General features: G+C 43.1%; 1 protein-coding gene and 1 long non-coding RNA gene across 33 annotated transcripts in view; one reads left to right on the top strand and one right to left on the bottom strand.

Annotated features, from left to right (window-relative positions):
• The window catches only part of SLC35F2 (solute carrier family 35 member F2), a 57,537-nt gene that overhangs the window by 22,288 nt on the left and 9,004 nt on the right, over positions 1–26,245 (top strand). For all 4 annotated transcript variants that reach the window (XM_051849731.3, XM_089333501.1, XM_070077724.2 and 1 more), the window contains 2 exons: positions 17,308–17,483; positions 19,852–19,979. In XM_051849731.3, the coding sequence (XP_051705691.3) occupies positions 17,308–17,483; positions 19,852–19,979 (304 nt within the window). The remainder of the gene's footprint in view (positions 1–17,307; positions 17,484–19,851; positions 19,980–26,245) is intronic.
• LOC103349530 (uncharacterized) overlaps positions 1,824–26,245 on the bottom strand; it is a 69,331-nt gene continuing 44,909 nt past the window's right edge. For 6 of the 29 annotated variants that reach the window (XR_007920750.3, XR_011390455.2, XR_007920754.3 and 3 more), the window contains 2 exons: positions 16,688–16,885; positions 16,173–16,518 (listed from right to left, as the gene is read on the bottom strand). This is a non-coding gene — a long non-coding RNA (uncharacterized LOC103349530). Of the gene's footprint in view, positions 2,239–9,433; positions 10,279–12,103; positions 12,168–16,172; positions 16,519–16,687; positions 16,886–25,371; positions 25,496–26,245 lie in introns of those variants that run through there. The other 23 variants (XR_016234433.1, XR_016234439.1, XR_016234426.1 and 20 more) reach the window with 10 other exon arrangements.

The raw sequence follows: 26,245 nt of genomic DNA, 5'->3' as shown, positions 1-26,245 counted from the left end.
TATTTATTTATTTATTTTTGCCAGAATGCTTTTTTTTTTTTATTTGACAGATAGAGTTAGACAGTGAGAGAGACAGAAAGGTCTTCCTTCCATTGGTTTACTCCCCAAATGGCTGCTAAGGCTGGAACTACGCCGATCTGAAGCCAGGAGCCAGGTACTTCTCCTGGTCTCCCATGCGGGTGCAGGGCCCAAGCACTTGGGCCATCCTCCACTGCCTTCCCGGGCCACAGCAGAGAGCTGGACTGGAAGAGGAGCAGCCAGGAGTAGAACCCGGTGCCCATATGGGATGCCGGTGCCACAGGCGGAGGATTAGCCAAGTGAGCCATAGCGTTGGCCCCCAGAATGCTATTTTTGAAAGATTTTGACCCTCCCCACAGCTGCATTTGTTGAGTAGTAATGAGTTTATTTTTCTCTCTTTTAAATAATCAGACTCTAGAGCTTCTGCTTAGCATGAAAAAAAAAATGAGTGTTATTCCAGTTGGTTGCTATAATTATAGCTGGAAGCAAATAAATGTGTGTTTTGGTTGTGTGAACAGCCTTATTATCTTAAAGGTACCATTCCTTTAGGTTTTGGTTTAAGCTTTATTATGGGAATATTCAAGCAAGTAGAAGCTGTTTCCTACTGTTATGTACCCATCACCCGGTTTCAGTAAATGCCTTCAGCTCATCTTGTTTCATGTATATCCCTCTGTTTCCTTCCCCCTCATGATTTAAATTTCAGTTGTCCTATAATATCGTACATACATATTATTCAGTATTAATCTCCAGAAGATAAGGATTTAAACATGTAATCATAATACCATTATCCTATCTAAAAACTACAATAATTCCTTAATATAAAATATCCAGTTCCTGTTCAGGTATCTTCAGTTATCTCATAAGTTTAAGAATATTTTGTTCAAGTTGACATGCAAATAAGGTCCATATATTTTAGTGCATTTTAGTATATGTGCTGCTGAAGCGAGCACTTAATGCATCTTCCTGTCTACATCATTTTCTCTCTGTAGTCTTCCCTTCCTCTTTTAAAAAATTTTTAGTGAAAAATGAAAAAAAAATTATTTGAAAGGTGGGGTTGGTGGTGTTAGGAAACTGGCGCAGTTGTAGCCAGGTGGCCGAATGGCCCAGCTACCTGAGCCAGGCTCCACCCCCATCCTAATGGGATTCGCTGCTCCTGCTTCCCTGCCCGCCCTCAGGCAAAGTTTTAAAAGGGCCTGTTCCTGCACACGTGCTCTCTCGGCCCTTCTCTCCTGCTCTCTCTCTGTTCCTCTCTCCAGCCTCCTCCTCTGGTCTCTTGGCTCTTGGTTCTTCCCTTCTGCTCTCTGCTCTATCTTCTCTCCTTGCTAGCTCCCTCCTCTCTGTTTCACTCTTATATTCTCTTTCTCTCTTTTTCCTTCGCCGCCCCTTCACTCCGGTCTGTAGGGTGTTCCCCAATAAACCCTTTCCCTTACTCCAGTGTCCGGTGTGCTTTGCAAAGGCTAACATTAAGATATAACAGGTGGTGGGGGGAGCAGGAGACTCAGAGAGCACAAGAGAGCAGTTCCATTGCTGGTTCACCCACAGCAGCCTGTGCTGCTGGGCCAAAACTTGGAGCCAGGAACTCAATCCATGTCTTTTCTACATGGGTGTCAGGAACCCAATTACTTGAGCCATCACCATTGCTTTTCTGGGTCTACATTAGCAAGAAGTTGGAATCAGGAGCCAGAGCCAGGAATTGAACCCTGGAATTGAACCCAGGAACTCATCTGATGTGGGACTTCTGTGTTTTAACTGACAACTTAACATTAGGCTAAACTCTTGCCCCTCTTTTTAAATTTTCCTTGCAGTTTATTTTATTTATTTATTTATTTTTAAATATTTATTTATTTATTTGAAAGTCAGAGTTACACAGATTGATGAGGCAGAGAGAGAGAGGTCTTCCATCCGCTGGTTCACTCCCCAACTGGCTGCAATGGCTGGAGCTGCGCTGATCCGAAGCCAGGAGCTTCTTCTGGGTCTCCCACGTGGGTGCAGGGGCCCAAGGAGTTGGGCCATCTTCTGCTACTTTCCCAGGTCACAGCAGAGAGCTGGATGGGAATTGGAGCAGTCGGGTCTGATGCCCATATGGTATGCCGGCGCTTCAGGCCAGGGTGTTAACCGGCTGTTTTTGAAGAAACAATTCATTTGTCATGTAGAGTTGCTCACATTCTTGTTTTTGCTGGCTGTGTCCTGGGTTTCCGGTATTTCCTTCTTGGCATAATGCTTTTTAAAGTATAAAATTAATCACATGGGATTATAATGGAAACCAATTAAATATATTTAGTTGACAAATGATTAAGAAACAAATTGTGACATATGTTAATATACAGGGTACTTCAAAAAGTTCATAAGGGTGGTTGATAAACCTAATGGTTAAGAAGCTGGGTTGGGACACCTGTATCCCGTATCAGAGTGTCTGTTCAAGTCCTGGCTCCAGTCCCAATTCCAGCCTCCTGCTAATGACCACACTGGGATACAGAACGTGATGAATCAAATTCCTGGATTTCTGCCACTCTTGTGCGAGACCTGGGTTGGGTTTCTAGCTCTTGGCTTTGACCTGGCCCAGCCCTAGTCATTGCAGGCATTTGAAGAATTAATCAGCGGATGAGAGCTCTGTTTGTCTTTCTGTGTCTCAAGCAAATAAATAATTGAAAGTTTTTTAAATGTGGAAGAATAGAGTTAAGAATTTAGTTTATTTTGGTGCAAAAGCTTTGGAATCTGTGTATCGGTTTTTCATAATATATTTCCGTGAACTTTTTGAGGACACTTCATAAGTTCTTTACAAAAGTATCTTAAATAATAGATTTTAAAAAGATTTATTTGGCCGGTGCTATGGCTCACTAAGCTAATCCTCTGCCTGCGGCGCCGGTACCCTGGGTTCTAGTCCCGGTTGGGGCGTCGGCTTCTGTCCCTGTTGCTCCTCTTCCAGTCTAGCTCTCTGCTGTGGCCCGGGAGTGCAGTGGAGGATGGCCCAAGTGCTTGGGCCCTGCATCCGCATGGGAGACCAGGAGGAAGCACCTGGTTCCTGGCTTCAGATCGGCTCAGCACGCCGGCCATGGTGGCCATTTTGGGGGTGAACCGATGGAAGGAAGACCTTTCTCTCCACTCCTTTCCCAGGCACATTAGCTGGAAGCGAAGCAGGCTTGAACCTGCCCTCCCATCTGGGATGTCATTGCTGCTTAACCTGCTGTAACACAATATTGGCTCTCTAAGTTTTGTTTTACATGGTTTCAGTTTATGTGGAATACTTACATGGCTCCAAAGACAAAGCTCTTATCCTTTTATTTTGATCCCTCTCCTGCCCTACAGATAACTTTAAAAAAAGTGTTTATCTTTTCATTTAAGAACATCAACAAATTACAGATAAATATTAGCACTCTATACCCATTTTCTGTATATTTGTTGTCTTTTTTAAAATTACACTTTAAAAAGTCACTTTATAGCAGTGAAAAGAAATATTTGCCTTGCTTTTTATGGCTCTGCAGTAATCCTGTGTGTTTATTCAGCTAGTCCCATATTGTTAAGACTAGGTTTTTTCCTTTAGTTTTTTTGCTATTACAAATAGTGTTGTAATGAGTAACTTTGTATAAACACTTATTGGTCTTTTTCCCTTAGTATCTTTGGGATAGGTTTCTAGAAATAAAAATTGTGAGAAATTGCCACCCTCACTCCTGATTTAGAGGGTGTATTATTTAGTGCTGTTACCAGCAATAGTCAGAAGTACTACTAAGCTCTTTGAAGCATCAAAGACAGATCCTGAGCAGCCCGTGGATTGCTGCTGCTTCTTGTGTGAATTCCTAGGGGGTCAGAAATCTTGGAATCAGACACCCTGCTTCAGATTCCTGATGCTCAAATTGTGGTCCGTGGACCAGCAGCATAGGCATTGCCTGAGAGCTTGCTGGACATGCAGAACCTCAGCTCTCTCCAAATGTATGAATTAGAAGCTGCAATTTAATAAGAGCCTTAGGTGATTTATAGCACATTAAAAATTGAAAAGCACTGGGCTAGCGTTGAGTTCTCGAATACCATAACCCCTGCCACATGTGGTTATTTAAATGAAAATGAATTAAAATGAAAATTCAGTTCCTCATTCACACTAGCCACATTTTAAGTGCTTGGCAGGTACTTCTCAGACAGTCTCATCACTGCGGTAAGTTCTGTTTGCACAATGCTAGTCCATAGCTAAACTGTCCAATTTGGTAGCCACTGGCCACAATGGCTATTTTAATTTAAATTTAAATTAAATGCCATTGAAAATTCAGTTTTTCATTCACATTAGCCACATTTAAAGTGCTCAGTAGCTATATGTGGCTAGAGACTACTGTATTGGATATTGTATACATAAAATATTTCCTTTTTTAAAATTTATTTTTATTTATTTGAAGGACTGAGAGACAGAGATGGAAGCAGAGCAGGGTCTCAAACCCAGGCACTCCAATAAGGGATGTGGGTGTCTAACCTCCACACCAAATTACTGCCTCCCCTGCCACTGCTTTTATTTTTATTTTTTTTAAGATTTATTTATTTGTTTGAAAGGCAGAGTTACAGAGAGGCAGAGGCAGAGAGAGGGAGAGAATCTTCCATCTGATGGTTCACTCTTCAAACGGCCACAATGGCTGGAGCTGGGCTGATCCGAAGCCAGGAGCCAGGAGCTTCTTGAGGGTCTCCCACGTGGGTGCAGGGGCCCATATTTACTTATTTGATTATTAATTTTTAAGATTTATTTACTTATTTGAAAGGCAGAGTTAACAGAGAGAGGGAGAGAAACAGAGAGAGATCTTCCATTTACTGGTTCACTCTCCAAATGGTCACAACAGCCAGGGCTGGGCCAGGCTGAACCCAGGAGTTTCTTCTGGGTCTTCCATGTGGGTGCAGGGCCTAAGCACTTGGGCCATCTTCTGCTGCTTTCCCAGGTGTATTTCCCAGGGAGCTGGATCAGAAGTAGAGTACCTAGGACTCAAACCAATGCCCATATGGGATGTCAGCATTGCCGGTGGCAGCTTAACCGGCTACACCGCAATGCTGGCCCTGATAATTTGATACATATATCCATTATGTGCTGATAAACCCAGGACATTTAGGTTCTCCTTCCTCTCAAGGATTTATTATTGCTTTGTGACAATGATGTTCAAAATTCCTCTCTTCTAGCTGTTTTGAGTAGCTCTGGGCTTACAAGATGCGATGTTGTAAACCATAATATAATAGTCTCCAAGAGCTTATTCCTTGTATTTAGTTTTGACTTTGTACTAATTTTCCTCATCTCCAGTTCCTCTCCCTTTCCCGACCTGTGGTAATGGCCATTCTACTTACAACCCCCATGAGCTCAGCTGTTTTAGATTCCACATATGAGTGAAATCATGAAGAATTTGTTTTTCTGTGTCTGACTTCTTTCACTTAACACTATGCTCTCCAGGCCCACCTGTGCTGCTGCAAATGAGAGGATTGTATATCATTTTCTTGCTGAATAGTATTCCATTGCTTCTATACCACATTTTCTTTATCCATTCACTGATGGACACTTAGGTTGCCTGTAGGGAATCACACATTCAGCAGGGGAGTACTGATATCTTTTCCATGTACTGATTTCATACCCTTTGAATTATACCCAGTAGTGGTATTGCTGGAAGGATTTGAGTCATAGAAATGTAGAAATGGAAATAAAACAGATCATCTAGGCTGCTACTCACCGTGTAAAAAAAAAACTACTGATAATTCATTTTTGAGCTTGTTTGCAATATAACTTAAAATGTTCCAGAAACAGAAACTGAATAACTTGCATGCTAAGTGTGAGGACTTTGCTTAAATGACAGTTTTTTTTTTTTTTCAGCTATGTGATAGGATTTTTATAGATATGCTGGAAGTTATTATTCCCTACCAGGTATTTTCAGGTGGCAGATAGGCTGGATTTGAAAATCTACCTGAAGTTACTGTGTTCCATAGAAGTCTTTTAGTGCCATGGGTGTCGTTAGCTGGCAACATGGCAACGTGGCAGCACAGATTTATTGAGACAGAAAGTGAAGGAAATGTGTGGTTTGAATTCAAACAATGCATTTTATCAGTCATTTGGAGCACCTTTTCCCCCTTCAAATAAAAAGAAGAGAATAACATACTGGTTTGCTGACTGTTTAATATACAGTAGAGAGCTGTAGAGAGCTGCCTAACTCAAAGTTGCAAAGGGAAAAAAAAGCTAAAGAAGTGAATGGACTGAATGGACCATGTTATTTCTCTGTCTCACGTATATATTATGTAAAACGGGTTTGAAGAAGACAGAAACCCAGGTGATAGCCTTTCCTCCATGCCAGAGTCTTCTTGAAATCATGCATCTTCCTATTCTGTGATCAAAGGTCTCTGCCTCTGTGAACCTTCTCCACAAAGTCCTTACCACTCCTCTCTCCGGCTGCAAGCACAACTATGATTTTGTCATGGGGGTCTTTTAAAGTATAAATTCCTCGTGCTTGGTGCATAACACCCAGGAACCTTTGTTGCTTACATGACTGAAGCTTACCAGCTGAGTAAAAGAAGGTATAGTCTCACAGGAAAGTGTGGACATGAGTGTGTTTTGGAGTGGAAGTGAGGTTAACACAGGGACTGTGGGTTTTCTGGGAGAAAGAATGGGAAATAAAGTGTTTTAAAATCTTTTCTTCCTTCATTCCATACATTATTAAATTTGTAGAACACATGTATACCCAGACAGTAAAGTGGGTGGGGATGACCTTACTCAGCCTGTCTCCCACTTGTTTTCCCACCCCCACCCCCGCATGGCTCTGAGCTCTTGTTTGCTGTGGTTTGTGGTGCCCTGGCTCCCACAGCATGAAGCTGCCTTGGGAAACACGTTCTTGGAGTTTCACCACATCCTGCCATTGAAGTTCACTTCAGTGAAGATTCCGCTAGAAACATCCTAACAGGATATGTCCCAGGGTCAGATGCATGTGGCTTCTGGCAGCTTCTCTGAGGCAGGAACAGATTTTGTTATGGTGTAGAGAGCCCCTGAGTGCAGAATTCAAATGAAGTAGAATCTGTGGTAAAACGCAAATCTACCTCTAAGTGAAGTCAAAAGTAACAGACATTGTTTTGAAGCCTGTCTCGTCTTTCCCTACAAGTCTCAGTGTTTTTCTCTTTTCTCTCTTTGTTCCATCTCTGTCCCCTCCAGCTTCTGCTTGCTCTCGTTCTCGCTCTTCCATTATAGATGAGGTCATTATGGTTTGAAGCCAAGAGAAGTGCATTCCTGTAACTTTAAATCTCCATACTCAATTTGCAAGTCTCCTTTTTTTTTTATTTGAAAAAAAAAATAGTTATCCTTTATCGTTGGAGGGCAGCTTGCTTAATTGTGCTATTTTAGAATGCAAACACAAGCTTAGTGGAGAAATTTTGTCAATTTGTGAGCAGGGCTCGGCACTTCCACACTTCTTATTCTCACTTATTTCAAATTTATAATTGCTTTCAAGTCCATTACAGGATGTGAAAAGTGTTCTGAATATGATTAGGTTATTAGCCTTTTGATTAGATTTTATGTACCTTGTTCTTTGGGCACCCAGCTCCATCATGATGCATTGGGAAGCCATGTTACTACGGGGAGGAGAAAGATCAGGCTAGCTCCCTTCTTTCCTGGCAGCAAGGTGAGGTGCAAGGGTGCTTTCTAGTTTAAGTTCCGTTGTGGAATCATCATGGAGACGTGAGAAGAGGGAAGAGTGAGGAGGAAGAGAAATACAGGGTAGGAAGAGACCAGCCATGAGGGGTGGCCTCACCTATTATTCCATGTGCTATCCAAGGACAGCAGGTATTTAATAGCCAGGAAATTTGGGCATTGCCTCTAACACTTCCCTCTTCTGTACCCCTAGTCTCTCTTCAACTTAAAAATGTGGCATGAGCACCCAAGATCTAATTCTGAGATTTTCTTCTGGGGAGGAGAGAAAGTTTCCCTAAGTTATTTTCCTAAATAAATTTTAACTCTTTGAGCAAGTCTTTTGACAGCTCAGAGTGTTGATTTTCTGCTTTTTATTAACTGAATGGGTGTGGGTGAATTATGGAGCTATTCTGAGTCTCATTTTCTCCATCTGTAACATGATTATAATCATTCTTTTCTCAGGGTTGTTGTGAGTATTATGTTGAGAATGTGTGCTGTGGTGTTATTATTTGAACAATGAAAAATGGGAGAATTAGAACCATTTCCTTGGCCAGGTGCCCCTCCCCTTCTGATTCCTGAGGAAGTATTTGGCTGGGAACAATGACATGAAATGGCTTTGGGTCCATATTCCTGTAGACTCCTAGTGCACTGTACAGGACCAAGTAGTGAACTTCTTTTGTCTAGGGTAGGGCAACCCCAAACCATGAATCAGTGCAAACTACGCCTTCCTTCAGCAGGAAGTGACCACGAGAAAAAGAGATAGCAATCCTTGGATCTGTCTCGTTTTGTCAACCTGTGCCTAGAAAAAAGAATGCTCTATGGAAGCGAGTCCTTTCCCCTTTGCTCATCATGGTGAAAATGTCCTTCAATAGCTTCATAAAATGTCTTTTGATTCAGCCCATTCCTGCCATCATTTCTCCCTCTTGATGGGTGGAGGTTCTTCAGTTCCTTCCTTTTGGGTGTAACAGACTAATAATAAAAATCCTTTGGAGAGCAATATAGCAAAACAAGTTAAATTGAGGATGCTTATGCCCTAAGACCAACAATTCTACTCTTAGAAAGATCTCCAGAGTGAATGAGTGTTTTAGACTCCCTGGCACAAATGGAAAGTCCTCATATCTTCAGGGAGCTCTGAGTTTGCGGTTCCTAGCATTGAAAGCAACTGGCTGGATGCTCGCCAGATGCCGTCTATGGCCCCCATCAGGCCATACTGAATTCTGAGAAGACCGGGTCTCACCGTATTTATAATAATCCAATTGTACAACTTTTCTAAAATATAGAGAGAGTCTTAGATATGAGGGAGCCTTCAGAAAGTTAATGAATGATGCATAATATGAAAGGCCACATGGATTTAATAATTTTTGGCATCAAAATAAACATTTTTTTATCCATTCCCATGAACTTTTTGAAGTATCTGCATATATATATTTGGACACATATGCAAGAATATTTGTAGAAACGTTGTCTATAAAAGCAGAATGGATAAAGTATGACCTATTCAGAAAGTGGAGTACTTTACAGTAAGGGAATGAACTAGAACTAATGTGTCAATATGGAGGAGTCTCTCAGTGTTGATCACAATAGCAAGCTGCAGAAGTACATATACAATATACAGCATTCTATGAAGTCTCAAAACAAAACAATTCTACTTATTGCTTAGGGAAGTGTAAATATTACCCTGTATAGAAATGAAAGAATAGTTAATACCAAGTTCTGAAAATACCAAGTTCTCTTATCTCACCAGAGGCCTAAGACATCAGGGAGAACATGGGGAATAAATTGCTGTTGCTCATATTTTATTTATTTTTAAAAATGTTTATTTTAATCTATTTGACAGGGAGAAAGAGAGAGAGAGAGGGAGGAAGAGAAAGAGAGAGAGGTGTATTTCGTGGCTGGTTTACTCCCCAGATGCCCACAGCAGCCGGAACTGCCAGACTGAAGTCTGGAGCCTGGATCTCCCACATGGGTGACAGGAGCTTGTGCACTTGAGCCGTTTTCTGCTGCCACCCGGGATGCATTAGCAGGGGGCTGGATAGGAAGCAGAGTAGCCAGGGTTCAAATTGGCATTCTGATGTGGGATGTTGGTGTGCCAAGTGGTAGCTTAACTTGCTGTACCATAGCATCCACCCTTAGTATTTTATTTCTTAAACTGCCTGGTAGCTACATGAATACTTGTGGAATATACATTATACTTTGTTATACTTTAAGTATCTTATAAGAAATTTAAAAACATGAAAAATTAAGTAGGCTGTGAGAGAGTGGCCAAAGACGAGGCTGACGAGCCAGGCAGGGTCAGATGGCTGGCTGCCTTGGTGGCCATTTTCAAGTTTGGTTTTCATCCAAGGGCAGAGGGAGCTACTGAAAGGTTTTTAGCCATGGGAGCAATCCCATCAAATTAACATCCAGAACATTGACTCCAAGTATGGTGTGGAGACTGGATTTGCAGAGTGAGTGGAGCAGGAACAGCAGTTAGGAGAATGTGGCTGAGGTCCAGACGCTGGGGCTTCCTCCTGGAAATGACACCTCCATGTGGCCTCCAGAGTGCTCGCCCTTCCTTGCCGGGTCCCTCCTTTCTGACCGTGCCCCTTCATCTCCATCTCTAATTCCTCTTCTTTCAGTCCCTTACATGTGGCTGTTTCCTAGAATATTTATTTATGTTTTTAAAAAATATTTGTAAAGGCAGAACAACAGGGAGAGCAGCATTGAGAGAAAGAGAATGAGAGAGAGAGAGAGCGTGAGGTTGATTTTCTGTCTGCTAGTTCAGTCTTTTTGGGCCAGGCCAAAGCCAAGAGCCTGGAACTCTATCTGGGTCTCTGACATAGGTGGCCAGCAAGCACTTCGGCCATCATCTGCTGCCTCTCAGGGTGCACATTATCATGAAGCTGGACAAGGAATGGGTTAGCTGGGACTCTGATATGGTATGCAGGTGTCTGAAGTTGCATGTTAACTGCTGTACCAAACACCTAGCCCAGGGGCTGGCGCCGTGGCTCACTTGGTTAATCCTCCACCTGCAGCGCCAGCATCCCATATGGGTGCCGGGTTCTAGTCCTGGTTGCTCCTCTTCCAGTCCAGCTCTCTGCTGTGGCCCAAGTGTTTGGGCCCTTGCACCTGTATGGGAGACCAGGAAGAAACACCTGGCTCCTGGCTTCGGATTGGTGCAGCACCGGCCATAGTGGCCTTTTGGGGAGTGACTCAACGGAAGGAAGACCTTTCTCTCTGTCTCTCCCTCTCACTGCCTGTAACGCTACCTCTCAAATTAAAAAAAAAGAAAAAAAAAGAAAAAAAAAGAAATTATCCCAGGATATTTCTCTTTACCTTTATTTCTTTTTGGGTTTTAGTTATTTGCCTTGGCAGTCTAATTTATATCCCCAGCTTCAACTACCACCTTTATTATGCTCATGAGTGCCAGATCTATTTCTCCAATCCAGTCTCCAAACTGCCTATTGAACATTTCTTCTTGGCTGTCTCATAATGAAACAAAACCCAACATGTTCAGAGTGGAGTTATTATCTTTTCCAAATGTACCTTTCTCTACTGTTCTTGGAACCTAAAAACATGTTTAGTTAATTTAATTATTTTCAAGGGAGAGAAAGAGAGAAAAATCTGTCTTCTTGTTCACTACCCAAATGCCCCAGTCTGATCTGGGCTAGGCCAGGCCAAAGGCAGTAGTCTGGAAGTCATTCTGGGTCTCCCAAGTGGATGGCAGAGACTCAAGTACTTGAGCCATCACCTGCTGTTTCCCAGGGTGTTCATTAGCAGGAAGCTGGATCAGATGTGGAGGAGCAAGACTGGAACTAGGCCCTCCAATAAGGGATGCAGGCATCCCAAGCACTGTCTTCTTCTTTCTTTTTCTTTTTTAAAGATTTATTTATTTATTTGAAAGGCAGCGTTACAGAGAGGGAGAGGCAGAGGCAGAGAGAGAGAGAGATCTTCCATTTGCTGGTTAATTCCCCAAATGGCCACAATGGCCAGAGCTGGGCTGAATTGAAGGCAGGAGCTTCTTCCAGGTCTCCCACGTGGGTGCAGGGGCTCAAACACTTGGACCATCTTCTACTGCTCCCCCAGGCCATAGCAGAGAGCTGGATCAGAAGTGGAGCAGCCAAGTCTCCAACCAGTACCCATGTGGGATGCTGGCACTGCAGGCGGCAGCTTTACCCACTAAGCCTCAGTGCAGGCCTCCAAATAGTGTCTTAGTTGCTGCACCAAATGCCTCCCCCTCCCCCGTTTTTGGGATCTGATTAATCGTATTGTTATCTATGAATTATCTGATCCAGGAAACTGGCTATTATCATAAACTCTTCTGTCTCTGTCAACTTGCTTCTTTAATTGGTTTCCATGTTAGGAATTAAGAATAGGTTTTGGTGCTATGCTCCGATGTATTTGGGGATCCAGGGCAATAATCAGTTTTGTGTTACTCCAGTGAAATAGCTAAGACAATACTGGTGAAGGAAGAGGTTTAGTTACCTTACAGCTGGGAGGTTCAGAGTCGGCTTTGCCTGGTGAGGAATCGTAGTGGCTGGTGAAGTACCTGGAGTGAGGAGCACATGGTGAGTCAGGAAGCAGAGTTCAGGCCCAAATCAGGCTTCTGTAACAGTCCGCTTGTGGGAACTCCCTTCCCATGACATGCTCCCAGGGACCTAAGGGTCTCCCAGCAGACACCACCTGCAAATGCCGTGATTGCATTACATTCCACCCCCTTAATATCAGCAGCTTAAGACTTTGGGGGCTCAACTCTTGAATTTGGGCTGTGGTGGGGGCACTAGTACTTAAACCAGGAATGCTTGGTTCCTGCCTGGCTAATCACGTTACTCCTTATTCAGAAGATTCCAATGATCTCATCGCCAGCAAGATAAGTGGCAGCCAGCATTAGAGAGTTATACATCACACCCTTTTGATCTGGTGTTGGTGGGCTTTTCCATCCTCATCCACTGCTATTTCTCTCTTAGACTTGGTGCTGTAGCTCCATCAACCTTTTAGACATTCCCGAATGTGTCACATTATTTTAGAGCTCATTGCTTTGGCATATGCTATTCCTTCTGCTTGGAACACCCTTCATTATCTTGCCTTTCTGGTGAACTCTTGGATTTTTATTTATTTATTTGGTGAGAGATGCCATTTTTTTTTTTTTAAGATTTATTTATTTGAAAGGCAGAGTTACAGAGAGAGAGAGAGAGAGAGAGGAGAGACAGAGAGAGAAGTCTTCCATCCGTTGGTTCACTCCCCAAAATGGCTGCAATAGCTGGGCTGAGCCAGGCCAAAGCTAGGAGCCAGGAGCTTCCTTTAGGTCTCCCACATGGGTGCAGGGGCCCAAGCACTTGAGCTATCCTCCCGCTGCTTTCCCAGGCTCATTAGCAGGGAGCTGGATGGGAGGTAAAGCATCTGGGGCTTGAATCAGTGACTGTAGGGAATGTTGATACAGCAGGTGGCAGCCTAACCTGCTGTGCCACAGCACTGGCCTCAGGAATTTTTACAACTAGTCAGGTTAGCGTTTGTCTTGCTGCACTCTGGTGACCAGCGTATATGCCCACTTATCTGCCAGAGGCACTAGGGCTGCCTTTTCATTGTTGTGACTTCATGACCTGGCACATGGAAAGTGCTCCACAAATGTATTCAGGTTTGTCTTGCCCAGCAAGCTCCACCTTGTGCTATGCTTATTTGAGGTTAGTTGTAAGTTACTGCAACAAATATTCCAGTGGAAAAAGCACATTGTAAACTTTTAGAGATTCTGTATTTTCTACCTTTTGATAGTTTCTACTTTGTTTAGAAGCTGTGACACAAAGTACATATTTATTTAATGAAACAAAGACTAAAAAAGACATTTGAAAAAAACGGGGAAAGCATAATATAAACATCTTGAAGCTAGAAGAAACTCCAAGAAGTCTTTGAGAGAAAAGAATGACATGTCCTGGTAATTCCACAGAAGTTTGGAAATCTAGTTTGGATAGCTTTGGCACCTTGTCTCCACTCTGACATGGTTGGACTGCATCAGTGGTCTCAACCTGGCAGTGTCCTAGGAGAATCAGCCGAGAGCTAAAAGAATACCAATATCCCACACTAGAGACTGTCAAATAATTGATCTGATTTGAGCCCTCAGCATCAATGTTTTAAAGTGGCTTGGAGGGAGGTGGGGGTGGCGCTGTGGCAAAGCAGGTTAAGCCTCCTCCTGCAGTGCTGGCATCCCATATGGGTGCTGGTTTGAGTCCCAGTCACTCCATTTCTGATCCAGGTCCCTGCTAATGTGCCTGGGAAAGCAGCAGAAGATGGCTCAAATACTTGGACCCCTGCACCCATGGGGAGACCCAGAGGAAGCTCCTGCCTCTGGCTTTGGTCTGGCCGTTGCAGCTGTTTGGGGAATGAACCAATGGGTGTAAGATCAATAGATCTCTCTTTCTTGCTCTCCTCTCTCTGTATCTCTGCCTTTCAAATACATAAATAAATCTTTAAAAAACAAACAAAATGGCTCTTGGGGCTAGCATTTTTTTTAAAAGATTTTTTATTTTATTTATTTGAGAGGTAGACAATGAGAGGGAGAGACAGAGAGAAAGGTCTTTCTTCTGTTGGTTCAGAGCTGCGCCAATCTAAAACCAGGAGCCAGGTGCTTCCTCCTGGTTTCCCATGCAGGTGTAGGGGCCCAAGCACTTGGGCCATCCTCTGCTTTCCCAGGCCACAGCAGAGAGCTGGATTGAAAGAGGAGCAGCTGGGACTAGAACCAGTGCCCATATGGGATACTTGCGCCACGGTGGAGGATTAACCTATTGTGCCACAGCACTGGCCCCAGGGCTAGCATTCGATGCAGCAGTTAAATCACCACTTGGGACACCCACATCCCATGTTAGAGTGCCTGGTTTGAGTCCTGGCTACTTCACTTCTGAACCAGTTTCCTACTAATGCACAACCTAGGAGGCAGCAGGTGACAGCTCAAATGCTTAGGGCCCTTCCACCCAATTGGTAGACCAAAGTTAAGTTCTGGCTTAAGCACTGGCTGATGCAGGCATTTTGGGAGTGAACTAGAAGATGGACAATCTCTCTGTCTCTCTCTCTCTCCACCTTAAAAAAGAAAAGAAAAAGAAACAAAAAGAAAGTCCATTCTCTTGTTAATTCTAGTGCACACCTGTGGTGGAAAGATCAGTGAGTTAGATGAACTCTGAGGTTTACCAAATAATGAACTCACATTTTGTATCTCTTTGTTTTTTGTTTGTTTGCTTGTTTGTTTCAGAAAGTATTTGTGTAGAGAACATTTTAAATAAAGTTTGCAGTGTTCTCAATTTTGGTTCTTGAGTGTTTCAAGAACTCTTTGTCACCTCTTAAATTTCATCCTTGTAAGTCATCAAGATTTCATTCTCTTTGCCTTCAGTTTATCTTACAAACATGTTTCAGTTTCCTTGATGCTCCAACAAAACAGTGAACACTCTCTCCTTAACTGCTGCCTGTTCTTCCAGTTCTTGCCCCATCCCAATTCTCCTCCCTTTCCTTGTGTTTACTTAAAGGAGCTGTTTCCGTTTGTCTGTATATCTTTTTTCCCCTAACCCTGCAGGATTTTTCTTGTTCTCCTTTACCCTAGTGAGACTCTAACATTCCATCATTAAGCCTTTTGCAAAGCATATCTGGTTATTTAAAAAGAAAAGGGAATGTGAAACAATATTCAAGCTACCTTAATTTTAGGAACCAAAAATAAGTCAGAATTCTGTGTCATTTGATCATCTGCAAATTGAACAAATAAGGTAGAAAAAAAACCATTATCACTGAAAGCTCTTACCTTCCTCCAAGATGAAGTTGAAATAAATTTAGATGGATCATTATTTTAAATACCATTGTGTGTATTTGGCAAAAATAAAATCAGATTAAAGATGTGTCCTTGGTATCAGGAAAACTTTAGCTATTAGCATAGAGAATGGAGACATATCTTTGCAATGTGTCCATGGACCTCGTCTATGAAGTGCAAGGTGATGAACTTGTATGTTCTTGTTCTCTTCATGCAGTAGCAACTATGGCAGATCACTGTACCATAGAATAAATATCATTTCTACCTACTTTTAGCTTTTAGCAGCCCAAGGAAGTGTTAAGTCATAAAGGGGAAGAGAAAAATATATTTAAATCCCTCCATCTAAACAATCAAATAAATAGCCGAACAACAAACACTCACCCTCATCAGTTAGAGTAATACTGGAAAAAAGCCTATATCTCACAGGCATCATTTCGAAACAAACCTCAAATCTGCTGTAATAGAATAAATGCTAAATGCATACTGTGAATTTTTATATATATATAGATATAGATAGATATAGATATAGATAGATACAGATATAAAATGCACACACACAACCTGCTTCTCTTTTACTTGCTCAGCACTTGAGATCTTTGGACCTTGCCACTAATAGAAAGCTTTCCTCCATAGCTCCAGCAATCTCCAGTGAGCCAATCACACTGTGTCTCAAGCCACAATACTGCTTCTCTGTGTAGCTGCTGACACTCCAGGACTGGTGTTCTCATCCCTCTTAAAATGTTTCTTTTCTTTTTTTTTATAGAAAAATAATTTTTTAAAAAGATTTATTATTTATTTGAAAGGCAGGGTGACAGAGAGTCAGAGGCAGAGAGAGAGAGAGAGAGAGAGAGAGAGAGGTCTTCCATCTGCTGGTCCATCCTCCAGATGGCCACAATGGTGAGAGCTGTGCTGATTGGAAGCCAGGAGCCAGGAGCTTCTTCTGGGTCTCCCACGTGGGTGCAGGGGCCCGAGGACCTGGGCCATCCTCTACTGCCCTCCCAGGCCACAGCAGAGAGCTGGATTGAAAGTGGGGCAGCCAGGTGGTAGCTCCACCCCCAGACCACAGCACCGGCCTTGGCTTGTGTCATGGCACTCTCAGAGTTCCTTATCTTTTTCTCTGTTGAGAAAGTTGGGAAATATCACATATTTGAGTATTATGGTGGTTTTTTCTTTTACATTTATTCATTCAATAAATATTTGTTGAGTGATAACCAAGTACCAGTTATCTATTGCCCTGTAACGGCTTACCACAAATGGAGTGGCTTAAAACAACACCCATTAATCACCTCACAGTTTTTATGTAGCAGGCATCAGAGCATGTTTTGGGCTCTGCCCTGGGGTCTCCCACAGGCCTCAGTCCTGGTGCTGGCCAGAGCTGAAGTCTCCTGAAGACACACCTAGGACGCGCTTGCAGCAGGCATGGTTCTGATGTGCAGGCTGTGTGGCCCATCCCTGCCTTTGAGGAGCTGCTGGGGAAACCAAGTCTGTGGGAGAATGAAAGAAAGAGAAAATGTTAAACATTTATGGAATAAATAGAGGATATAAAACTAGAGTTCAAGTTGCTTTAAAGAAATGCCGCATACACACACACAGATACACATGCCATACACATTTCCATAGTATTTGACACAGCTGAGCAAAATGATCTCTAAATGGAATGTCAGTGAAATGGCAAATTAGTCTGTATGGGAGTTGGGGAGGGTAAAAAATGCTAACAAATATGCAGTGTAGTCTCTCAAAATTCAACACTGTGCTCCCATACTCATGAAGTAGGCTGTAAGGTGAAACACAGAACCCCTTGGAATAATTGGCTCCCCTTGTGTTTGGCACTGCAGCATATATTGGTGAGTATGTTAAAGGTGTAACTTACTTGCACATTATTCTGACTCCCACCTTTGTTTTCTAGGCATATTCTGAAAACAATCGCTCTGGGTCAGATGTTGTCCTTGTGTATATGTGGGACGGCCATCAGCAGCCAGTATTTGGCGGAAAAATACAAAGTGAACACCCCTATGCTTCAGAGCTTTATCAACTATTGCTTACTGTTCATAGTTTATACCATGATGCTCGCATTTCAATCAGGTATGTTACATGTAGGAATTACCTTTCCAACAGAATCATCTTCATGAAAATGTTGGCTTTCAGACAACCCCACCACCACCCGAGCCCAAGAAAAACCTACCATGTAAGATGAAGACCAAGAAACTACAGCTGTTATTTATAAAAGTAATTTGAAAAGCATGACACTCCTAAAGGCCTTGAAAGTAATGGCTGTAGACGTATACATTCCTGTCAGAACTTGTTGATTAAAACAAGTAGCACCAAACCCTAACAGGATGGAAATTGTTATTTAAAAAAAAAAAAGGTGTAAAAGTCATTACTTGTTGGGTTTTATGTTTTTTTTCCCCCTGTGGTTGATAAAATTAAGATACAATATTAAGTACTTGAAATGTCAAGAACTTCACTTTTCAAAATATCTTTAATTGAGTAGAGAATGCTGAATGGAACATGGATTTCACATTGATCAAGTGTATGTTGTAACGGAAACAAAGATGAGGAATTAGTAAAGAATTAACATCTTTACTACTGGCTGCTCAAGCTACTTTAGAACCATCATAAAATAATTATTTCTAGGTGGAAATGGGAAAAAGTAGGAAGTCACTGACATTTTTGTGACAGGCAATCATTTTGGTTGCTTTACTTTTCTAAGTTGTATATTAATTCATTAAAACCTCATAACTCAGGAGAATATTATTATTGCCTGCACTTTACAGATGAGGAAATTGAGGCATGAACACTTAAATCATTTGCTCTGAGACACACTGGCAATAACTGTTGGAGTGGAGTCCAACCTAGGCAGCCTGCTCCAGCGCCCATGATCTCACCACCCCTCTCTGTTAGATGCTACCCATTTTGCAGCCCCAAAGTTCTTCCCACAATAGATGCACATGGTATAAAAGAAATTAAATGGGATTGAATTCAGGGGTGGGAAGAAAATGGATATCCGACGGGGAGGGTGCAATCCCATTTTCCTTATCTCTGAGTCCTATAACAAAATAACCAGGATGATGTTTGTTAGCCCCATTTAAAATGAACCTTAATGTATCAACTGCATTCCTGTGGGGAGCAGCCCGGACTGGACTGAGTTACTGGAATTAAGACTTATTCTATGCATCTGCTCTCCCACAATATGGCGCTGGGAGAGAAGTAAACAGCTTCCGCACAGCTGCCTCCAGTTCAACCAATAAACTGTAGGACTTGCTACTGATTGGAGGAGAGCAGCGTACTCGGCGTGTGGGCAGCCGAGTTGGGATTGGCAGAGGAGGACTATAAAGGAGGAGAGAGACGGCATGCACCAGGAACATCTAAGGGGAACATCTGAGGGAACACCTGTGCAGCCCCCCAGAGAGCCGGCCGGCGGTGTGCCGCTCCCCTGCGGAAGTGGGGAAAGCGGCCAGGGGGAACCGCCCTTCCACGGAGGTGGAAGGGATAGTAGCCAACCCGGGAAGAACCAGCAGCAAACCCGGGGAGGGCTGAGCAGACGAAAGAACAGTGCAGGGTCCTGTGTCATTCCTCCACGAAGAGGGGGAGCGACACATTCCTATGAATCAAGACAAATAATTCATTTTTTTTTTTAAAGGAGTGACTCTTTGTGAGGGTGGGGAGATCATTTTTAGGGGAAAACACAAGACTTGGCCAGAACTTTCGGGATTGTTTGTAGAACTGGTGCATGGTTCATGGCCCTGGACACCATTGTTCCCTAGAAGCATTGGCCACTCGAATGTCAGTGTGGTTCATAACACATCACTGTGGTCCTCCTAGGGACAGGTCTTAGGTGTTTCCTGCCATGCTATGTAGAGGCTAATTCTGTGTTTTCAGGATGTAACTGCAAATTGGTCTTAATTATTTGATTGTGATTCTCACTTACTTTTATTTCTTAATGTTATCATACCACAATGCCTTTTCATATGTGTACCAACTTTACTTCTTCTATAATGTTAGATTTTCCAAACTAGTGGATCCTAGTTAATTTGAGAGCACATCTCTTCCAAAAGAATGGTCACTTACAGATAGTCCTCTGAAGAAGCCTGTTAATTCATTGAAAAACATTTCATTTCTTAGAATACCCTATTGCTTGTCAGAAATGGCAACATGCAAACTCTTATCTATATATTGTGTTTCTATTAGGATAGGATAGGGAATTTACCACTTTTCTCTTATTTCCTTTCCGATGTTTTCATTGAACCCTTGATTTATGATGACACTTCAACAACTTGAGTCTCAAGCTAGAAAACATATGATTGATTCTGCTGAACTGTTGCAAGAGTTTGGGTTATGAGTAATGGAAATTAGGTGGGGCCCCCATCAAAATATACAACAAACCTTATTTTGACTCTTCAAGCTCCAAATGATCTTGCCAAGTACTAATCTAGATTTTTTTCTCACCCAGGCAGTGATAACCTTTTAGACATCTTGAAAAGAAAATGGTGGAAGTACATTCTGCTGGGGCTGGCAGATGTGGAAGCTAATTACTTGATTGTCAAAGCATACCAGTACACGACTCTCACCAGTGTCCAGGTAAGGGGGAGTCCTCTGACCCCTGGGCTTTACAGCTTCAAGAGGAGAATGTGAACTCCTGTTTGTTAACCCGGTTGTATGGAAAACCTGTTTACTTGAAGCAAACCTAAGCACAGGTGGATGCTCTCTGTTTCCAGTGGAGCATATGTTCTAATGAGTAATGTTTCCTGGAATTAGTGAAAATGTATACAAGTTAATCACTTCTCAAACTGCTAATGCTATAGCAGATTAGAATTGTTCCTACCAAAATAAGCATAAATATTTAGTTGGCAGTTGATGCTGTGATGTTGGTGAGAGCTCTGGTTTATGCATTGCTCAAACATGCTGTATACAATTAGATATACCTTGATACTGCTGTAAAGTTGGAGATTTCCTGGCAAAGTTGCTATTGACCACAAAGGAACCGATTAGAAGGAGCTTATTAGACATTTTAGGGCGAGGTTGTACCCAAAGGTAAAACTACCAGCACTGTTTCTTGCTGAGTTGAAAGGAAAATGTTCCTACATAGCAGTCCTTTTTTTCTTTTTTTACTTTTTAAACAAATATTTATTGCCTAGCTCTTAAGTGGTAGGCACTAATACCTGCTGGGGATTAACAATGAACAAAATCATTAAAAGTCTGTACCTGGGGCCTGTACTGTGGCGCATTGGGAAAAGCTGCTATCTGCAACAACTGCATCCCATATGGCGCTGGTTCAAGTCCCGGCTGCTCCACTTTTGACCCAGCTCCCTAGTAATGGCCTGGGAAAAGCAGTGGAAGCTGGCCCAAGTGCTTGGTCCCCTGCACCCACATGGGAGACCCAGATGAAGCTCCTGGCTCCTGGTTTCTGTCTGGCCCCATCCCGGTTGTTGTGGCCAATGTGCAGGTGAACCAACATATGGAAGATTCTCTCATATTCTCTCTCTCTCTCTCTCTCATCTCCCTCATCTCCCTCATCTCCCCCTCTCTCTGTAACTCTTTCAAATACATAAGTAAATTTCTTTAAAGTTTGTACCCTCTAGGAGCTTACATTATTGTTGGGGGTCAGGGGACAGAAACAAATGTGATAATTAAATTACATAGTATCCCAGTGGAGAAAAATACATGAAGCAAAGAGGTAAAGAGTGTTGGAACAGAGGTGAGGGTTGAGGCTTGAAGTCAGCTAAAGGAAGAGTGTTCTAGGCAGAGGGAACAGCATGCACAAAGGACAGGAGTGTGCCAGAGGGATTGGAATGGAGGAAGAGGATGGATGGTAGTGGGAGATGAGGCTATAGGTAGTGGGTTTGGGGATAATGTGGAGTGGAGGTGGGGAGGGCATAGCTGTGAGGCTTGATGGACAGTGATTAGCACACTGGCTTTTGAGCTGACAGATGAGAAGCAGAGGAGTGACATGATCCCACTAGCATCTGTGGATCACCACATATGTGCCAGGCAGATGAAAATCCTTGCCCTCATGGAGTTTACCTGGTGGTAATGTGAATTATATTTTAAGGGGATCATGGTCATTTTGGAATGGAGTATAGGTCATGTTGAAGGGGGAGGGGTGTGGCAGGAAGCTCACTGAGGAAGCCATTGTAGTAGCCCAGATGGAAGATGCTGATGTACAGTAGTAACCTCCAACTCTGTGTCGCCAGGAAGACTGGTGCCCGTTGTCTGTTAGCAAACTATTGGATGTATCATGATGCTGTCTCACCAACACTAACAACAACATGTTTTGTTAGTGGAAGTGAAAGAGAGAGAGACTCTAAGGACAGATTTAGACTTCTCAGTGTGGTGAATTTATAACTTTCTGATGGCTCACTTCCTCACTACACAACACAGAGTTTTTATTTATTTGATCTCTAGATTTTAGGAGCTGTGTAAAACTAAATGACATTAGACTTATTTCACTTGGAAAAGAGAAAGATTGTAAAAACAGTATTTTTCCAAAGTGAACAGACAGTAGGCATTTATTAAGTTGCTTCTTGTTTGTAACATTATGCCAAGCATGTCCTCAGCAAACCTCTTGGCTCTTGACCAGCAGGAGTTAAACACAAAGTTAAACACAAATGATTTGTAAAGCCAGATGTAAGAGGCACACAAAGAACCCAGAATTTCATAGAAATTAAACACAGGAGTTACCTAGAGGATGAAGTTTATTGCCGATAGGAGTAAGTGTAGTTTTTATCATTAGATAATAAGGTATAAGTATATAGAAACTTTTTAAATTTATTTTGTTTGAAGGGTAGAGTGACACAGAGAGGAACAAAAGAGGGAAGGAGGGGGAGAGAGAAAGAGATAAAGAGAGAAAGAGAGAGAGAGAGAGAGAGAGAGAGATATCTTCAGTCCATTGGCTCACTCCCTAATTGCCTGCCACAGCCAGGGTGAGGCCAGATCAAAACCAGGAGTCAGGAACTTCACCTGGGTCTCCCACATGGGTGGCAGAAACCCAAGTACTTGTTCCATCATCCTTTGCCTCTCAGGCACATCAGCAGGAAACTGGATTGGAAGTGTAGAACAGCCAAGTAGCACTTTGATATGGGATGCAAGTGTCCCAAGCGGTGGCTTAACCCACTATGGCACAATGCTGGCCCCCATATCGTAATTGCACACACATTTTAATTACCTGATTATAATTTTTAGTAACATTGATATCAGACTAATAATGATGAAAAGTTTTGAGGGGCTGGCACTGTGGCATAGCAGGTAAAGATGCCTCCTGCGATGCCAGGATCCCATATGAGTGTCGGTTCGAGTCCCAGCTGCCCCACTTCTGATCCAGCTCTCTGCTACGGCCTGGGGAAGCAGTAGAAGATGGCCCAAGTCCTTGGGCCCCTGCACCTGCATGGGAGCCCCAGAGGAAGCTCCTGGCTTCAGATTGGCCCAGCTCCGGCTGTTGCAGACATTTGAGGAGTGAACCAGCAGATGGAAGAATCTCAATCTCTCTCTCTCTCTCTCTCTCTCTCTCTCTGCCTCTGCCTCTGCCTCTCTGTAACTCTGCCTTTCAAATAAATAAATAAATCTTAAACCAATTCAAAACTTTTTTTTTTTTTAAGTTTTAAACACAGCTAAGCAAAACACAGTTGGGTTTTTGCAACTGAAGTTTGTGCCTTGAACTGTCAAGAACAATTTCTTTCATTCTAGTCTCTCAGAAAAATCTTAGCATTTATTGTCAGAAGTCAGGTGCCTGTGGTCCTAGCAAGGAATATATTATTTGAAAAGGCCTCGAACCTCCAAAGCTCCCTCCAGCAGCAGAGATGCCCGTCACTGGAGCTATGAGCTGGTTCTCTAGTTGAGTAGATAGATCTCTGGCCTGCGTGATCTGCCAGGGTGGAAGTTTGGATTAAATGGTCATTGAACCTCCTTCTTATAAGGATTCCTTTCAAGATGCTGAAATTATAGTCTTGACATTTTATGGCTGAGGTATCTACTCATGTCCTTTCCCTCTTTACTGCCGCAGTCTGCCAGTTCCCCACCCACTATCTGGCCCTTCTCTTCTGAGCTCCTCTATTCTTTCTGGAATGCAGCCCTCTTGAAGCCCACCCCTAATGCCCCCCAGGCCTAAATCAGTTTCACTTCTCTTCTATACTTCATTGTGCACCTGTTATGGTCTCACTCGTGAGTACATTCATGTTTCCCCCCTCCCTCAGGTCTTAGTATCCTGCTTACTGTGACTGTCTGATTTTTTTTTTTTTGTAAAGATTTATATATTCACTGGAAAATCAGAGTTAGAGAGAGAGTGAGAGAGAGAGCGAGCGAGCGAGCGAGCTTTCATCTGCTGATTCACTCCCCAAATGGCCACAATGGCCTGAGCTGGGCCAGGCTGAAACCAGTTGCCTGGAACTCTATCTGTGTCTCCCATGCGGGTGACAGGGGCTCAAGTACTAGAGTCATCTTCTGTTGCCTTCCCAGGTGCATTAGCAGGGAGCTGGATTGGAATTGGAGCTGTCAGGACTCAAACTGGCTCTCATGTGGGATGCTTGTGTTGCAGACTGCGGCTTAACCTGCTGCACCACAATACTGGTCTTTCTACCATCATTTAAAAACATTTAATTAAATGAGACTTTTAGAACCAAAAGCATTGAAGACATCTATCACCAAGATAATACATTTAAAATTTTTAAAAAAGATTTATTTATTAATTTGAAAGAGTTAAAGAGAAAGAGGGAGAGAATGAGAACTTCCCATTTGCTGGTTCACTCCCCAGATGGCTGCAGTGGCCAGGAGCTTCATCTAGGTTTCCCACGTGGATGCAGAAGCCCAAGTAGTTGGCCTATCTTCACTGCTCTCCCAGGTGCATTAACAGGGAGCTGGATTGGAAGTGGAGGAGCCAGGACTCAAACCAGCATTCATATGGTGTGCTGGCATTGCAGGTGACCAAAAATTCAGGCCAGCCCTGAGAATACATTTTGAAAAGGTGGTTCATGTAGATAAATGATCGGAGGTAATAGGGATCAGCTGATAAGTCCTGAAATTTTCAAGTAGGAGCAGACTTGTAAAACCATTGGTCTGATCCCTTCATTCCATGTAAAGTGGAACTCCAGAGAGTGACTGGGACCTGAGGCCCTGCGGCTCTCATGGTGGCACAGGCAGCTCCATTTTAGGCACAATCATTGCACCAAAAATGGTTCAAGCAAATTTCAGTTTGATTTTAAAACACAGTTTGAGGGTAGGAGGGTTCTGTGAAAGTTTTTGGAGTGGCCTTTTCTAGTTTTTTTGTTTAAAAAATGTAGTTTAGATTTTGTTAAACCACAATGGCTGCATTTTCCTGGTGTCTTCCAGGACAGGCCATTATCATCTGCATCACTTAATGGTTTGTTACTCAGGCAGCCCAGTAAAACACTTAGGAGATTAGGGTTGCACAGCTGGAATCAGTGACAAGGCAAAGGTGCCCATTCCCACACCAGACACGGTGGACACCAGTGATGACACTACGGTGAAGGGCAATCAGTAAACAACTGTGGGTACAATCGGACAGGCTGCCAGAGACTTAGGGGAGAATAAAAGAGAATCAGGGACTGTGGGGAGCAACTGGGAGCAACTCGGACTAGACTAAGTTACTGGAATTAAGACTTATTCTGTGCATCTGCTCTCCCACAATATGGCGCTGGGAGAGGAGGAAACAGCTTCTACACAGCTGCCTCCAGTTCAACCAATAGACTGTGGGACCTGCTCCTGATTGGAGGAGAGCAGCGTACTCGGCGTGTGGGTAGCAGAGTTGGGATTGGCGGAAGAGGACTATAAAGGAGGAGAGAGACAACATGCACCAGGAACACCTGAGGAACATCTATCTGAAGGAACACCTGTGCAGCCCCGAGAGAGCCGGCCGGCGGCGTGCCGCTCCCCCGCGGAAGTGGGGAAAGTGGCAGAGGGAACTGCCCTTCCACGGAGGTGGAAGGGTCGGTAGCCAACCTGGGAAGAACCAGCAGCAAACCTGGGAAGGGCCGAGCAGACGAAAGAACAGCGCAGGGTCCTGTGTCATTCCTCCACGAAGACGGGGAGCGACATAATGGTGCCGTGACTCGGATATGAAGCCTAGGCAGGGTTTAGTGTCGTTCCTCCATGAAGACGGGGAGTGACAAGGGACAAAGTGAAACACACACAAAACAGGGCAAGCAGTAATACAGCACTTTCAGGAATATTCTATGAAGTGTATTTTATTCTGAGTTCATATAAAATTTGAATTTGTGAATTTAAGAATTGAATGAAATTTCACAGGATCTTGCAAAGTGAGATTGAATTTTCCTTTATCTGACCAATGATTTTGGATTGGCTATAATTTTGGCACCCCCAATTGCCTTGCCTTTCAGATGGGCAGTGCCAAGCTTTCTGGAGCCAGGGTTAACAGGTGCTGAAGACATACAGTGAAGGGGAGTGGGAGTGTGTGCCATGAACAAGTGTCTGTTTCACATAGTGGGGCTGGACACTAGGTCAAGGAGGTGGCATCTATTTGCTCTTTCATTGTTTCCTGTTCTTTGTCACACTTGGCCCAATTACCAAACGTTGGTTGCATGATTATTCTGTGTCTGCTAGCTTGTTGGGGGCTCCTTTATCTGTCTTGTTCATCTCTGTGTTCATAGCTCCTCTCAATGTGTCAAATATGTGAGAGGTTTAATAAATATTTGCTGATTGAACAAGTAAAGGAAGGAAACTTTGCCTCCTGGACTTACAGATAAACACAGTTGAAAGTATAGAGATAAGTTACACAGGACCTTGGCCAGAATTCCTGGGTTCACCAGCTGGCTCTTTATGTCACTTTGGAGCAACTCATATAGTTATAAAGATTAAAAGATAACCCAGGTGAAGTT

This window comes from Oryctolagus cuniculus, chromosome 1 (assembly GCF_051225735.1).
Source record: "Oryctolagus cuniculus isolate XC-2025 breed Fujian yellow rabbit chromosome 1, ASM5122573v1, whole genome shotgun sequence".
Taxonomy (NCBI): domain Eukaryota; kingdom Metazoa; phylum Chordata; class Mammalia; order Lagomorpha; family Leporidae; genus Oryctolagus; species Oryctolagus cuniculus.
Note: the sequence above shows the minus strand (reverse complement) of the source record. Positions and strands in the feature narration are given on the sequence as shown.